The sequence below is a fragment of the Humulus lupulus genome, chromosome 8 (genome assembly GCF_963169125.1).
Source record: "Humulus lupulus chromosome 8, drHumLupu1.1, whole genome shotgun sequence".
Taxonomy (NCBI): Eukaryota; Viridiplantae; Streptophyta; class Magnoliopsida; order Rosales; family Cannabaceae; genus Humulus; species Humulus lupulus.
Window position 1 is genome coordinate 72,779,265 of NC_084800.1, and position 18,294 is coordinate 72,797,558.

General features: G+C 30.6%; 1 protein-coding gene across 1 annotated transcript in view; it reads left to right on the forward strand.

The window, feature by feature from the left end:
- Positions 1–639: 639 nt before the first annotated feature.
- LOC133797786 (respiratory burst oxidase homolog protein B-like) overlaps positions 640–18,294 on the forward strand; it is a 59,527-nt gene continuing 41,872 nt past the window's right edge. The window contains exons 1-11 of the mRNA XM_062235835.1: positions 640–1,158; positions 1,272–1,434; positions 1,532–1,580; positions 1,667–1,780; positions 2,686–3,108; positions 6,697–7,083; positions 7,158–7,253; positions 7,374–7,489; positions 7,594–7,696; positions 13,994–14,073; positions 15,482–15,999. Coding sequence (XP_062091819.1) covers positions 798–1,158; positions 1,272–1,434; positions 1,532–1,580; positions 1,667–1,780; positions 2,686–3,108; positions 6,697–7,083; positions 7,158–7,253; positions 7,374–7,489; positions 7,594–7,696; positions 13,994–14,073; positions 15,482–15,999 — 2,410 coding nt within the window. The 5' untranslated portion in view covers positions 640–797. The remainder of the gene's footprint in view (positions 1,159–1,271; positions 1,435–1,531; positions 1,581–1,666; positions 1,781–2,685; positions 3,109–6,696; positions 7,084–7,157; positions 7,254–7,373; positions 7,490–7,593; positions 7,697–13,993; positions 14,074–15,481; positions 16,000–18,294) is intronic.

Consider the following 18,294-nt stretch of genomic DNA (forward strand, 5'->3'; position numbering starts at 1 on the left):
CAAAGAACTCTGAAGACTGTCTAACTGTGATTGCTGAGAGTAAAGCAGTTCAAACAACTTGTATTTCCAAGAGGCAGGAGGTAAACCCTTCAAAAGAGGATATTTCAGAGGCTGAGGAGGAGGAACAGGCTTTGAGGACAGATGCTGAAACGACTTGTCAAGAACCGGAAGAGGTAAGAACACATCTTGTGAGGTAAACTTAGGATGAGCAGCCAATGTAACCTTGTGAACCAAGCAGGGATACGGAAGAAACAACCGACGACTCTTGGTCAGAAAAGCTTGATACACCCTGTCAAAGATTAGCACAAACAAATCTATGGTAACACCAGTGCTCACAGCATAAAGAAAACACCCAATATCAGCAGTAACTGTAGAAGTATGAGAATTCGAAATCCAATTTGTTAGAGCAACCTTATGCAACACACGATAGAAGCTAGTTAAAGATGGAGTAGGAAAATCATTAGAAACCTCATTGGCTACTAGCTAGCTAGGTTTACAGCTGTCCCTCCCATCATTTTAAAAAATTAATAGAATTAAACAGCAATATAAAAGTGACCAGACCTACAGGTGATAACTGTATAAATATATATATATATATGTATATATATATAAATTGATCCATGTGAGGAAAGAGTTAAATAAATAATAACAATAAGAGAATTTCTATCATCTAACGGTTGACTAAACGAAAACAGTGATAACCCAACTTGCAAGAAGGAAAACACTAAACTAATATCAATTTGGCACTAATTTTTTTTATCCAAAGTAGCTGTTAGTGTTTGTCATGATTAAATTTAATGGAGATTCAAGAGGATCAAAGTAATGTTAATTACAAATCGTGGTCGGAGACCGGAAGCACCAGCGGCGCCGGGAGTTTCGAGGACGAAGACAAATGCGTGGAAATCACGCTCGATGTCGTAGACGACTCGGCTGTGGTTCAAAACAGAAGAAAACGCGACTCGGCCGAGTCCACTCTGACAGATCATCAGATTCAGAGCATGTCCTCCGACATCGCCCGCGGCTTCAAGGGACTCAAATTCGTGAACGTGAGGAAAATCTCCGAGTCAGAAGAAGGCTGGCCTCAGATCGAGGAGCGCTTCGATCTGTTGGCCAACAACTTTGGAATCCTTCCCAAATCGGAATTTGGCCATTGCATAGGTACGTAATTCTCTGTTTGGCGATGATCGAGAAAACGTACGGGCAAGAAAATCGAAATGAAATTCATGTAATGATTTTGACCTTTTTCGATTCTTATTTAAATGATCGAGTAGGGATGGAGGTGGGGTCGAGTGACTTTGCAGACAAACTGTTTGATGCATTGGCTCGGCCGAGAGGTATAACGTCAGCTTCAGTGCTCAAAGATGAGTTATACGAGTTTTGGGAACAGATCACAAATCAGAGCTTCGATGTCAGGCTGGAAACTTTCTTTGACTTGTAAGTGTAAGACTCAATATATATATATATATATAAATTGTGGTTAATTCTTCGATTCTATTGTGTTTTTGAGTATCATACATGCAATCTGGTGCAGGGTGGACAAAGATGGAGACGGTCGAATCACTAATGAAGAAGTGATAGAGGTAAGTTGTTTAAGTTTTTTTTTTTTAATTTTTTTTAGGAATTGAAATATGTATAAATATATATATATATTTATGTATATACGCAGATCACAATGTTAAGTGCTGGTGCAAACAAATTGCCTAGGATTAAAGACCGTGTTGAAGAATATGCGGCTCTCATCATGGAAGAGTTGGACACAGATAACCTTGGATATATTCAGGTCTACATCCTCTTCCCTATAGCTAGCTCGATCTCTGAAATAAATAATTATTTTTTGTTAATAGATCTACAATTAAATTTCAGAATATATAGTGAGATTTACACATGTAATATGTTGGTACATATGTTTGAATTTTTTTTAAGCACAATATATTTTGAAAAGATAACAAAAATGTTGAGAATAACTTTGTCTAATTAATTACTTATTGTAAACAAAAAGAAAATTATATTGGATATATAGAGTTCAATATTTATTTTTTGTTTTAGCGTTTATACTATTTTGAGTAAATGAGTTTTCAGACCTGTTTTAAAAAAATATTTTTTTTTACTCTATGTTTTTTGAGATGGTTAAAATAGCTCCCTGGATCTGAACTTAATCGAAATATTTTTGTCTTCGCACTTTATTTATAAAGTCATTGACTTGGGAAATATTTGGATCTTTGTGGGGCATCAATTTGTATTCAAAATATTAACTAAATTTGGGTTTATGGGATTATTTTTAACCATTTTATAAAATAAAGTTAAAAAATTATGGTACAAACCTTGTTTGGGCTCTACCCATTTTTAAATGTAGCCCATTTCTCGTCTACTAAATGGAATTATGATTTTGTTTGTTATTTAATTATTTCATTGGGAATTTCAATTTATTAATATTTTTTATGATTTTTTTAAATTTTTAAATCATGCTTTGTAGATTCCTATATAAATGTATAAGTTAATAAATAAATCATAATTTTTTATATAATTAATTAAGTTGTGTAATCCAAAACTTAATTATTTAAAATGTCATATATTATACGATTTTTTTTAAGCTTTAATTTAAGAAAATTAGTAATAAGGTAAGGTCACATTTTTATCAATTAGCTTTTAAAACAATATCATATTTATAAAAATAATTTCCTATAGATAAACGACTTGGAAAGACTACTTCTTCTAGGCTCGGCCAAACCAAGTAACAATAAAATGGGCTTGAACAATTTTGTCCTTAGAAAGTCAATAAGCATGAAAGTTGGAAAAATAGACTACAACCCCATCTACAGGCGGCTCAAATATTTCGTAGAGGAGAACTGGAGGCAGATTTGGGTGGTGGGGCTTTGGCTTGCAATGTGTACGTGCCTTTTTACTTGGAAATTCTTTCAGTACAAGAATCGGACCATTTTCAAAGTTATGGGCAATTGTGTTACCACAGCCATGGGTGCAGCCGAGACCCTCAAGTTCAACATGGCCTTAATTCTTCTACCGGTGTGTAGAAATACCCTTACTTGGCTAAGGAGCAACACCAAGTTGGGAGTGGTTGTTCCCTTTGATGACAATATTAATTTCCACAAGGTAAAACTATATCAGACTGTCATTTTCATAATCATATGATAAAACTGAAACTAATTAATAATTTCATTATCTCACGTGACAAGTACTAATGTCATTAATTAGTTGACCAATGGTGCATTTGTTACCCTATCTTATTTTTTTATATAATAATATGTTTGGTACTAATTTTTACTAAAATATTATATATTTATATGTAAATACAAGTCAATACAAAAACATAGTACTATATAAAAATATACTATAAAATATAATTTATTGTAATAAAATAAAATACTCAATGTTTTCAAAATGTTGAACTTTTATACTCAATTTTTTTTTGGCCATTTTTTTTTCCTGATCCTTCGTTAAAAAGATTCATTTTCTATACTTAATGTCTTCAAAATGTTATCCTGTTATACAAAAAAAATAAAATTGGCGATAAATATACTTAATGTTTTAAAAATGTTGCACTTTCATACTTATTTTTTAAAATTATTTTGAGAAATAATAAGAAAGTGAAGGAAAAATATAGGATTTTAATTATTTTTCAAATTTTAAATTATTTTCACTTTTAAAATAATAAAAAAAATTAAGATTAGTAAAGTTAATCAAAATAATTATACTTATATTTTTTCTTTACTTTTTTTAAAAAAAAAACTTATATTTTAAATTGATGAAAATATAAAAGTTTTTAATTATTTTAATAAAATATTTATTAATGTTTAATTTAAAATAGTTATTTTGAGAAAGAGTAAGAAATAAAATAATTTAAAATTTAAAAAATAATTAAAATCTTATATTTTTTCTTTACTTTTTTATTGTTTATCAAAATAATAAAAAATAGATTTAAAAGTACAATATTTTAAAAATATTGAATATATTTACCGCAAAAAAATATTTTGGTTATAAAAATGTAATATTTTAAAAACATTAAGTATATTTATTGTAAAAAAAAATTGTGTATAAAAGTGCAACCTTTTAATTAAAAATATTGGATATTATAGCTACCATTTACTCTATAATATAATACGACATCATACGGGTTATCAAACGAAGCACAAATTTTGCTATTAATACTAATTCTAGCCTTCTAACACTTGCTAAAACTTTGTTATAATAATAAGCTAAATTAAATTGAGAAATTATAGGAAATGACCCAAAATAAAGCTATGAAGAAGCAAATATCCTCATTTTTTAAATTGTAGATAAATGACCATTTTATATTGTTGATTACCTAAATTGCCATTTTTTATAATTTATTTATTTATTTAGGACTGTATGACTTTAATATAGTGGTATATGTATATTAGTTTTGTTTAATTAGTTTTTATTTTAAAATCATATTGATTTTTTAAGTTTTTTATAGGTTGTTGGTATATTATTTTCCAATTAGTGTATATGTTTTTTGTGGTATGGTATATAATTTTTTTTTGTGATATTTTGATTTCTATTTTATTATACATAGTGGTAGTTTATAATTTTGTATCATGGTATATACATTGTAATGGTAATATATAACTTTGTTAGCATAATATATATATTTTTGAGTAATAATTTTGTAAGTTTTGATAGTATATTATTTTTCAACTCAGTATATATATTTTGTGGTATATATTTTGTGGTATAGTATATCATTTAACAACCCATAAAAAACGAAAAAAAAATCAAAATAACTTTAAAATAAAAACTAATTAAACAAAACTAATATACATATACCATAATATTAAAATATTTAGAATAAAATAGTAATTTGTTAAATGGTGTATTTGGTAATATGTGATATTAAATAGATGATTTGGCTATTTTACTACAAAATTAAAAATATGGACATTTACTTACTTTCACACAACATTAAGGGTCATTTTGCACCATGTCCCAAATTAAATTCTGCTCTCCACGTGTTTATATATATATATATGTGAGAATTTTTTTATAGGGGTTTCACTTTAAGCCCTATCAGTGAGACTTTCAGTGTTCTTGACCCGTGAAGAGTTTTCGCCGCGAATTTTTTTTATGACCATGTATATTGTAGCTATTTAGAGCATCTTGAAAATTTTCAGAAAATTATGAATAGTTTACAGTACCGAAAACTAAGTTTAAACATGTTGTTGCATGCGTGACTAATTTTTTGTATGCGCGTGGAAAGCAACATGTTTGAATCTAGTTTTCGATACTGCAAACTATTTGGAATTTTCTAAAAATTTGCAGGATGCTCTAAATAGCTACAATATATACGATCATAAAAAAAATTCGCGCCGAAAATTATTCATGGGTCGAGAATACTGAGAGCCTCATCGGTAGGGGCTCTCAGTGTTCTCGACCCGTGAACAGTTTTCAGCGCGAATTTTTTTATGACCGTGTATATTGTGGCTATTTAGAGCATCCTGCAAATTTTCTGAAAATTCTGAATAGTTTACAGTACCGAAAACTAAGTTCAAATATGTTGTTGCACGCTTGACTAATTTTTTTTATGCGCGTGGAAAACATGTTTGAACCTAGTTTTTGGTACTGCAAACTATTCAGAATTTTCTGAAAATTTGTAGGATGCTCTAAACAATTACAATATACACAGTCATAAAAAAAAATCCCGCCGAAAACTGTTTACGGGTCGAGAACACTGAGAGCTCCACCGATAGGGCTTAAAGAAGAATTGTCCTCTCTCTCTAAATATATATATGTATATATATATGACAATTCTTCTATAGGGGCTTCACTTTAAGCCCTATTGATAGGGCTCTCAGTGTTTCTCGACTCATGAACTTTTTTTGGCACAATTTTTTTTGACCATGTATATTGTAGCTGTTTGGAGCATCCGGCAAATTTTTAGAAAATTCTGAATAGTTTACAGTACCGAAAAACTAGATTCAAACATGTTGCTTTCCACGCGCATAAAAAAAATTAGTCACGCGTGCAACAACATGTTTGAACCTAGTTTTCGGTACTGTAACTATTCATAATTTTCAAAAATCGCATCGATGCTCTAAATAACTACAATATACACGGTCATAAAAGAAAATCGCGCCGAATACTTTTCAAAGGTCAAGAACACTGAGAGCCCTACTGGTAGGGCTTAAAGTGAAGCCCTTATAAGAGAATTCCCATATATATTTTATTGATGGGGGCTTAAAAGTAAACAAAAATTAAGTTTAAGTATTTTTAGTATATAAAAAAACAAAAGATATTATTTTTTCAACTATTTATATTGAAGAAAATGGTAATAATATATATCTTTTGTAAATTCAAACCAAGAGTTTATATCTTAATTATTTGTATTTGGAAATCATTTGTAATTATCTTTTCAAAAGTGTTATTTCATTTAATATTAAGTATAATTTATTAAAAATAAATTATCATACTTAAAAAAAATTATAAATAACAAGCATTTTTCTATATAAGAATTTAGGAGCAGAAAAATATTTTTTATACATAAAGAATATAGTTACTCTTTTTAGTTTGGTTGTATAATATGGCGAAAATAAGCACTTTTTTTCTACATTTATAAAAGTATATATTTTTTACAAAATAATACTTATGTAACCAAAATAGAATAGAAAAAACCAACGTTAACTTACCTTTGAAAGGATTTTTTTTTTCTTTCTTCATTTTCAGATCATCGCTACGGGGATTGCAATTGGAGTGGGTATACATGTAGGAGCACATTTAACATGTGATTTTCCAAGGTTACTCCATGCTACAGCTGAGGAATACAAGCCAATGAAGCCAATATTTGGTGAAGAACGACCCAATAATTATTGGTGGTTCTTAAAAGGCATAAAGGGGTGGACAGGATTGGTCATGCTAGTCCTAATGGCTATACTTTTCACCTTAGCACATGGTGGGTTCCGAAGAAATAGGTTAAACCTTCCTAGAACCCTAAGGAGACTTTATGGGTTCAATGCTTTTTGGTACTCTCACCACTTGTTTGTTATCGTTTACGTTCTTTTTGTCGTTCATGGATCTCATCTCTACCTCTCTAACAAATGGTACAATAAGACTGTAAGTATTTCTTTGCATACTATGGACATCATCATCATCATCATCTGATTTTGTTTTAAAAATTATTCTCGTAGACATGGATGTATTTAGCTGTACCAATCCTTCTTTATGTGTGTGAACGCATGATTCGTGCATTTAGGTCTAGCTACAAAACGGTGAAAACATTAAAGGTACATTTTTTCCCCATATATTTGTATTGAGTAGTTACTAGTAATAATAATGAATAAGGCTTCAATTTGTTTTGAGGAGAAATTATATGTTAAATTTAACACTTATTTAAAAAATTTCAGGTTGGATTGCATCCTGCAAATGTTTTGGTAATACATATCTCTAAACCGCATGGATTCAAATATATTAGTGGGCAATATATATACATAAAATGTCCGGCTATTTCCCGGTTTGAATGGTATGTTTGATACATAGAATTTTTTTTATCTTAATTTTGTCATTCTTCAATGTGTGATAGTTATGTTGTGTAGTTGTTATCAATGTGTATTGATCTAATATCAGGCATCCATTTTCACTTACTTCGACTCCTAAGGATGATTATTTAAGTGTCCACATTCGCACATTGGGTGACTGGACAATGCAACTGAATTCTATTTTTTCTGAGGTACGTACTTGCTTTTGCATATTATTGCTCAATTAGGGCTTATGGAACTTTTAATCGGATTTATATTATTTTATACTTCTGAATTTTAATATAAAATAGGTCTCATTTAAAAAAAAGTGACTTTTCATTGAGAATTAAACATCGGCCACAAAAGAGGCTCAATACAAGAGGATAGCCAGATCTCACAAAATATGATGTGATTCCATAGAAAGAGATAGTTTTGTTAAAGAAAATGAGCAACCCCGTTAGCAATTCTAGCTAGGACAATGTTGAAAAGTAATTTTACAAAAGTCATTACAAACAAGAATAATATCTTTGATGGCAATGCCGAAAGAGTGTTGGCTGATCTAATATAGGGCTCTGATTAGCTAAAAAAAAAATTACATTTTATACGAGTTTTTTTAATAAAGTTTACAAAAATTTGGCTTTTTTAAAAAAAATATTATTCTATGGCTTTTTTTTAAGTATTTTCACTTTTATGGGTTTAGTTTCTCATATTTTTGTTTAAAAGTTGATTTATGCCATAGTTTTACTCTTAATCAAGTTTTATTAAGTTAGACATGTATTTTTTAATTTGATTATTTTTTTAGCTTAATTGATTTTTTTATATTAATTTTATATAACTATTTTTATATTAAATTTTTCTTTGATTGTTTTGCAATTTTTTTTTGTAATATGAATTATGTTTTTTTTTTGTATTTATTATAATTTTTTTTTAGATAATACGTTTTTTTTTTCAAAGGCTGAGTAAGGTAACCATTACTTTATAGATCTTTCACAGTTGTGTAAAAAAAATTCCTAGATCTTTCACCTCTGACCACGAACCACCCTCCTTCCTCGCCTCCGAACACCATCACCAGAACCCCCTATCCCCTGGGAACAGAACCCCATCGCAACGCTAGCCATCCCTATCATTTTGTGCAGCTCCCAGCAACCCGAGAGCCCAGAATTTGAGCACCCATCCCCGCCTAGGTCTGTGTCTAGGCTGCGTCAGCCTCTTTGCTGCCTGGGTTCAGATCAAACAAAAAATTCAGATTTGAAAATGGCAGAAACAATCTCACCGTGGAGCTGAGAGGTGGTTCGTCGTGGAGCTAGGTGCGCATTGACACCACAGTCGGAGGTGGAGGTGGTTTGTCGTGGAGATGGTGGTGTCGCGTCTGGGCCCACGCTCAGATGGGGCTCTCGAACGGAGCTGGGGTCTTGAATGGATGGGGCCCTTGAACGGAGGGTCTTTGATTCAGTGGAGCAAGGTTTGCTTTGAGGTCGCGGATTCACCAGAGCAAGGTTTGCTTTGAGGTCACAGATTCGACAAAGCTGGAGGGGATGGTGCGGCTTGGTTTGGAGAGAGAAAGGGTTTGTGCTACTGGGATTGGAGAGAAAAAGGGTTTGAGAGAGAGAAGAGTGAAATGTTAATTTATAATATTACCCATGTGTTGACTAATGTGTTTTTGTTTTAAATTTCGCTTCCATATTTAGTTAGTCAGTAATTGTGTTTCTTATACTTTGTTTTTTTTCTTTAATAAGTTTTCTCATACGAATTAGGAAAAGAATGATCCTTATATTTTTGCACAATATTGGCATAAAAGCCCTATTTATGAACAATCCCAAAAAAAAAGTTGCTTTATAGTTTTTTAAAAAATACTTTTAAAAATGTGTGGGCCATTAAAAAAACAAAAAAAGTCATTTTTTTAATTAAAAAATTTCCATTTTCTAAATTAAAATAATTTTTATAATTCTTAAGTTATTACTCATAAAAATCTTTATTATTATTGTTGTTATTATTATAATCCAAATATATATATTTTTTAAATCATTAAAAAATATTTTTATAGGGACGACTACAACGTATCACCTTTTTTTGCAACACAAGTGCATCCTTTTTTTATTTCAGATGCATTGTAGTCGCTCCCTATATATATATAAATAATATATTAAAATTTCATTGGGAGTTCTTTGATTCCTAAACACCTCATGAATATATAAATGGATGAATGGGTGTGCCTCTTCACCTTGAAGTTGGTTTAACATACATTAGTGATTACTTATATCATGTACACTGATATTAAAGATAGATTTTAAGCATGCAAAAATAAAGAATAAGATAATTTTTACATGCTTCAACACTTATAAAAAACACCTATTTCGTGAGACCTTATCCACATAGAGATTAATTTAATAAGAAACTAAATTCACTTTCTAAGTTAAATCAAATGCAGAAAGTAAACATTATACTTCTGAAAATCCAAATCTCTTAGACTTCTCTCGTTGAGCATCCTATACTCAATTTCTACGCTTTGAAATCCCTTCAAAAGTTTATCTGAAATCCCTTTAGACTGGATGATATATAAGTCATCTTATCTCCTTTCTAAATCTTGTCTGAAATCCCTTTAGATCGAATAAGAATAAGTCATTATCTCAAGTTCAAAAACAACATCGTTGCTCAACTATAACACCACAAGCAATCTTCAATCCAAAGTCTAATCTTTTCAATATTAAAAAGAGAGCAAAATAAACAGTCAACAGAGAAATATGAAATTTTATGTCTAAACTCATTCTAGATAAACTTATTCATAATATTTTAATAAAAATTCCTAAAATACCCTAATATAAATTAACTAAATAATATTATGTATTTATATTTTGTTTTATTTAATTAAAAAATTAATTAATATAACTTAAATAAAATAATTGACACTACAAAAAACAAGGCCTATACCGAGAACAAATGTCATCAGTATAAGTCTAAATGTTCTCGGTATAGCCTCTACTGAGAACATGTGGTCGGCAGTAAGTCCTCGGTACAGTCGCGTCGGTAGAGGTAAACTTCTACCGATGACAATCAACATGTTCTCGGTATAGGTTCTACCGAGGACAATGTCATCGGTATAGAGTGGAAAATTTCCTCGGCATAACCAGCTTAAATTTGTCATATTAATGGCATATACTGAGGATAATGTCCTCGGTATAGACTAAACCGGATTTTTTTTTTTATATTTGTAATGTTTATTCACTTATTTTTTTAATTAGAATAAAATTAAAACACTTATATTAAACAAATAAATAAAAACATAAGAGTGTGTTTGCTGAATCAAAATAAAGAGTTGTCCTAAACATGATAATGTAATAGTCCATAGTAATAAAATGCATACATAATTCCTACTGAATCGGTGCTCCAACATTAGGATCATCGGGTGGTGGTGAGGCACATTGAGATCCCGGGGTGATACAATGAGTCCGAATGTGCTCCTCTAATTGTCGAACACGCTCTCTCATATCAGACATCTCTTCATCTCTAGTTTGTGAAGGATGAAAATCAAATGGAGTTCGGTCCCTTATGTTAAGGATACGTTCATATCCTTTCTGGTGGCCCCGTCGTTTTTCGAAGACAGTTTGTACCAAAGATATGTCTTCATCTTCAGGCGCACTCGAAACTGGTGTGAAACTCTCAGTATCAGTTGTCTGTGTCTGCTGTGTGTCGCGATATGCACGCAATTCCTCCTATGATACAATGTATAATGTGATTATGTATTGTAAACAAACAATTAAAATTTTGAAAAATGTTTAAAAAAACTTAACATACCCAAGTATTTTTGGCTGTCTCTGTCACCCACCCTGTGCCTGATTTATGGTGAGTATCCATCCAGCTATCCGGGATGGGCTCAAGTTGCCCAGTCTCTAAATTGCGCTGTCACGTACATATATTTTTATAAAATTAATAATTAAACGTAAATAAGAAAAACAAACTAAAAATAATTAATTTACTAACTTTTTTATAGCGCAGTGCTGAGATTAACTGAGAACATCCATAGCTAAGCTCTTTCAGTTTCTTCCTATTTTCCTTCTTGTCCACCCATCGATCCTCCCCACAAACAGGACATTTGCTTTTTCCAGCATGTTCTTTCCAAAACAGTGCGCAATCAAGCTTGCAGACATGGATTGACTCGTAGCCCAATCCAAGTTTCCGCAACAACCTTTTCGCTGCATAATGCGATTTTGGAAGCTTATTTGGGGTTGGAAATGCATCATGTAACAACTCCAACATTCCATCAAATATTTTGTTGTGAATTTGCCCAACACTTTGAAATGCATTAACTTCACTAGGAAATTCAATGATGTGTAATTTTGACACCCGGGGAATAATGGAGCCTCGATCTCAGGAAACAAATCGTTATAATGTTGCCCACCCCTGTAGTTTGTTATATGTATCTCTTGATCGCGCTCATTCTCTTCATATTTGTCATTGTCATTTTGCATAACATCATTGAGAACATCCATCATTTCATCTTCATCATTTTGATCTATCACTTTCCTCATTGGTATTATTTCATCCTCTCCATGCCAATGCCAATTGGTATATTTCCGTAGAAAACCATTTACAAAGAGATGATTTTCTAATACATCAATCGTCTGAAATTCAACGTTGACACACCTCCTACACGGACATTTCACCAATCCCCTTGAGTCAACACACTGTCGAGCTCTCTGGAGAAAATCCATCACACCAGCCTCATACTCATCGGATAATCGATCTGTCAAATTAATCCAGCTTTTGTCGATCGACATTGTATGAATGTAGCACTGCACGGAACACTAATCATCAAACTTACAATCAATTTGTGTGTGTGTCCTAATTCAGAGAGAGGCAAATTTAAGAGTCTTCAATGACTCACCCTCTCTGAACGGGTCTAAGATATCTAATTATGTTGTTTTATGATATCTAACTGTAATATATATTTGAGTGTAAATATTTTTAAAATTATTTAATTTTGACATATTTTTTTCTAACTTAAAATATTAATTTTAATTTTAATTACAAAAAATAGTGAAAATTATAAATGTTAATTAATGATTTATTAAATTAAATTTTATGCTTTTACTTTATTGAATAATTTAATTAATTTTCACATAATTTTTAGGATTTGGTTAAAAGTTATTTAATTACTTTATGATTCTTTTTACTAAACCTATTAAAAATTTTATTCAGTACTTTTATTAATATTAAAAAAATCTCTAAATTTTATAATTCTATGTAAAATTCGGCAGCATAACGACTGTATTGTCATATATCCTAAAATTTAAAAACCTGCAAATAACACATAAAAAATATCAAGTCACAGATCATGCAGAAAGCAATACAAATACATTTTAAACGACTGTATAATTTATAATTATTAGTCTAAATTTTATTAATTATTCAATTTTCTAATCAAAATATCAAAATTCTACTAAAAATTAACAACAAATTATCAATATTTATAAAATCTGATTTTTTATTACTAACATAACCAAAAAAATTTTTAAATTAACAACAACAACATACTAAACATTAGCACCAAAAATTTCAAATTAACACTCAAATATTTAATATGTTTACTAATATGTTTAATACACATAATTTTCACCAAAACAACATAGAATCTATTTTAATAAAAAAAAATGACTAATTAATCATATAACAATTTTCTAATTACTAATCTCATTTTTACTAATAAATATTTTTAAAACCTAAAAATAAATACATTCTCCTTAATATAATTTCAGATTTTTATTAAATCTAATATTATTTTATTTATATAAAAAACATAAATTAGAAAAATTAAAAACAACTTACCAACACCTTCAATTCCTTGCAATCTTTCTCCGTAGTTCAACAAAAACCACACCCACACCTTCAAACAAAAATTACAAAAATACGTTACAATTTCATAAATATATATATATATAAATGAAGAAATATACCTTACCTTTAATAAATAGAGAGAAACCCCTTCACTTTTGGAGATTTTTGGACTTAAAACCGAAATTTTTGGGAAGAAAATGGGGGATTTCGGCGGAGAGAGGCAGAAGGCACGGTCTGAACCAGAGGGAAAAACCAGAGGGAAAGAGAGGAAGAAGAAGGGAGTTCGCACAGCTGGGTATCGGTATAGGAACTTACCTTATTCCGGAACTGCGAAAAAGTCCCGCGCATCTGAAATTTCTATACCGAGAACATGTGTTCTCGGTATAGCACATTTATTTTGTAGTGTGAAGTATTTGTTAAAATCTTATCATTAGCTTTGTTTTTTCAGGTCTCTCTAACTCACGTACGTAGTTTGTATTTCTTAATTTGATATGTTGTATTCTTACTTCGATGATCTTTTTTTCTTTTTCCGTTAAGTTTTGTTTTCAATATATTTTGTGTGTATTGCTGTAGTTAAGTGAGGTCATTTCACAAAAAAAAAAAAAAAAACTATTTCTAGCCTTCAAGGTTAGTTTTCTAGCATATTTATTATTGTAAATTTTTCTTGATTATTGTAGGCATGTGAACCTACATATATTAATGAAGGTGGAATTCGAAGATTTGTTGTTGAGCAAGCCAGTCACAAGCACCTGCACAGGTGTATATAAATATACTAGAGTACAAACACGTTTGCTTAATTTTATTAGAAAATTTAATAATTATTTTTATCATATTTTTGTGATTGTCACAAAAATTTTAAATAAAAATATTATATATATATAAAAGAAGGACATGTATATATTAAAAAAAATTAAATAAAAACATTGTTTGTGGTTATTTAAAAAAATATGATAATTTTTTACACCACAAACTATCTCATTCAAGGTACAAAACAAACCTTAATGGTTGGAGAAGAATCTTATTCTTGATGGAAGAGAAATATTATTATTATTATAATTTCTTATGTAGTTACATAATTATTTTATTTATACACACCACACACATATATATATAATATATTTATAATGTTTGTTTTATTTAATATGAATATATATTTATATAAGTTATAGTAAATAATAAAAAAATATATGTTTTCTTTTTAAATATAAATGATAAAAAATTCAATAAAAATTAAGATTATGTATTATATATTATTATTATAATAATAATATTTTATAACAATTTGAATTTATATTAATATAATTATTAAATATGTAGTCTTGTATGAAACATTATTATAATAATGACATTTTATAATATTTAAATTTATATTAATATAATTACTAAATATTTATTCTACCATATTTATATAAAAATAGAATTATGTGTTATATATTATTATAATAATAATATTTTATAACATTTAAATTTATATTAATAAAATCATTAAATATCTAGTCTTAGTCTTGTATTATATATTATAATAATAATAATAATTCATAACATTTAAATTTAAATTAATATAGTTATTAAATATCTAATTTTATATTCAATACTATTATAATAGTGATATTTTATAATATTTGAATTTATATTAATATAATTATTAAATATTTATTTTATTATATTTTTTAATTAATTTAAAAGTTATATCTCGTTAAATATTTATAATATTTAATTAAAGTTAACAAAACAAAATTAGAAAAAAAACAGATAAATACATCTTTTTTATATAGAATATATATATTTGTATGCATCCATCTTTCTCAATAGTCACTCATTTTTAACTAGGCAATTTGTTGAATTGTGTGGTTATGTTAATCCCCTCTTTTCGGCTCTTGTTTATTTGTTAGTTATTACTGAATTGCATATTCTTGGTACCTTTATATCAATATTGCTATAAAGTATGATATAGTAATACTACTTGAATTGTTATATTATATATGAAATTTTTTTAAATCAAAGTCATCATTTTATAATTTAAAATATTAAAATTAATAAATTTAACTAAAAATAAGATACCGTCTCAAATACGTTGTCAAACTAGAGCAATTTTATATGGAAACTTGATCAATTCACTTTGACCCATCTAACAAATATATTGAACGATCTTTTCAAACTATCAGGATGCCAAGGCTCCTCATCGACGGTCCATACAGTGCAGCTTCACAAGAATACAAAGATTATGAGGTTGTGCTCCTCATAGGCCTTGGAATTGGTGTGAGTCCTATGATAAGCATTCTCAAGGATGTTCTAAACGGCGTGAAACAACACAAGGAAACAGAAGATAGAAGAGTAGAGAATGGGGTTAATAAGAGAAACAAGAGAAAGCCTATTACCCTCAAAAAAGCATATTTCTACTGGGTCACTAGGGAGCAAGCCTCGTTCGAGTGGTTCTTAGGTTTATTGAATGAAGTGTCTGAGAACGATAGTGATGGGTTTATTGAGATCCACAGTTACTGTACTACTATATATGAAGAAGGAGATGCTCGCTCTGCTTGGATCACTATGCTTCAATCTATTAATTATGCTAAGAGGGGGTTTGATATTGTGTCTGGGACAAAGGTCAAGACCCATTTTTTCAGACCAAATTGGCGGGATGTCTTCAAGGGCTTAGCAATGAATCATGTCGATCAAAGAATTGGTTAGTATCCTAACTTTATATTGCTCAATATTTACATCGCAAATCACAATATTACATGATACAATAATTGATGTAATTTGTTGTAGGTCTCACATATTTAAATTTAAAATAAAATATATGTGTGGGTTGATATCAAATTATCATAATCATTTTGTGTTGCATTATAATTAGTGGTGGGCATAGTATCCGTAGCAATATTCTATATTATTATGTATGTTTTGTTTTTAGTTTTTATATTTAGAGTTGTGCTTTATGTACTAGGTAAAGTCAACGTGCAATACATTTTTATTTAATTTTATTTAAAAAATTAATTCTTTTATTTTAATTGTCTTATAAATTTTAAATAAATAAAAAAATATCATATATTACAAAAGAATAATATAAGCATATTAAAAAAATTAAAATTAATTAATTAATTTTTATTTTATTTTTTAATTGTCATATAAATTTTAAATAAATAAACTATATCATATATTACAAAAAGAATGACATAAGCATATTAAAATAAAATTAAACTAAAATATTATCTATAGTTTTACAAAATAAAAAACCACTAAACCAAGAATATGATAGATATGCACTTTTTATATATAAAGATATGGTGATTCATGTTTTAAAATTAAATAATTTTTTTTCTAATTTTATTTTAGAAAAAATAGTGCTATTAATTTCAATATAACAAAATATTAAAAAATCTAAATTAAAATTGTTGTCCGTGTTTTCAACCAGAAGACACGTGACATTCATTAGAGGGGTAATTAAGATCCTCGGGTGCTAGTAAGGTTTCGTACTATGATCTGGCCAGGCGCGGATGTCTCCAAGTGAGGTTATGCCCCGAGGTCTGTCCTCGAGACCCAGATGTCTCAAGGTGAGGCCATGTTCTGTGACCCATCTCAAAGGTGTGGATGTCTCCTAGTGAAGTCACGCCCCGAGGACCATTCAAATGGTCCTCGCTCTCTTGATTCGCTAGTCTCCCAGGTCTAGGATTCTTGTCCTCAGATCTGGATTGGTTGTCAGGTGTGAGTCGCAGTAGCTGTGACCCACCAGATTGTCTGACAACTGTTGGCGAGCCTTGATTAGTGGTGTCGAGTTTGTACCCTCGACAATCGACATTTCCCACAACGCTTCCTGACATGGGCGAACGTGCGTTGTATCCTGATACGGTCAGATACATGTTCCTCATAAAGGTTGTAGGCAACTTTCTACAAATGGGTCCTGTGCGATCTGCCTTGGCCCATGGTCTTTGTTAGTGCATCCCTATGTAATTAGTTAGCAGTTTACTCCCCAAATAATTAGGAATGCTGTATTAATTGTTCATTGAGGGCATTAATGACCTAGACATCTATAAATAGGGTTGGAGTATCTCCTTGTAAAGGGTTTAGAACTTTGGCTAGTTAAGCATTATAAACTCATAGCAATATATACGCTGTCTGAAACTCCATTCAAGATTGCTCAAACAAGCTTCAAACTCACTAATACCAAAGACTCGTGGACTAGGGCTCTTTTATAGCCTGGACCACGTAAAACCTCTATGTTATTTTCTTCTAGTTTCTAACAAGTTTTTAGATTATATTGATAGGGAAAAAGGCAGTCAACATTTATGTGCTTTCGTTGAGAGCCAGAAGAAAGCTTGAAGAAAAAAGGACCATGGTGACCACTAGACAAAATGCACCAGACAACGTAGCTCCTCCCACCGGAGCTGAGGGAGGAGAAACTAGTCATCCACCTCCACAAGACCTCCCGGAGATGGTCCAGGAGGATTATGACGGAAGTGATGAAGAATATTATGAGGAGGATTATCCTCAGCCTATGAACGCTCCACCAGAGGTGATGGTGCTCCGCAACCAGGTGGCTACCTTGCAACAAAAACTCAATGTCCAGGAGGGGAATATTGCCGCCCTATAGAAGATGGTTAACACCATGAGGGCCACTCTGGTGGCTCAAGGGCTACGATTGGACCTGCATGGAGAATTACCATCTTGGAAGCCATTTGGTGCACCACCCATGCACCTAGTTGGAGCGTCGCCTGTTAACGCAGCAGGTGTGCCTCCCAAGCACCCTGCTGATGTGGTGCAAGATCTAGCAGTTGGCATGTCACCTGCGCACCTAGCTAGAGCTGGCACCCCATCTGCGCTATAAGAGCGTGGCAAGGGAAGAGTCGATGACAACCCTGCTCTAGGGTAGAAGAGGTTCATCGAGCTCTCAAACAGAACAAGTCCACAGGGTCCACAGTGTTCTGAGGTTTTGGTTTGATGCTTCCAACAATGAGGCTGGGTATGAAGCACTTATTGCTAG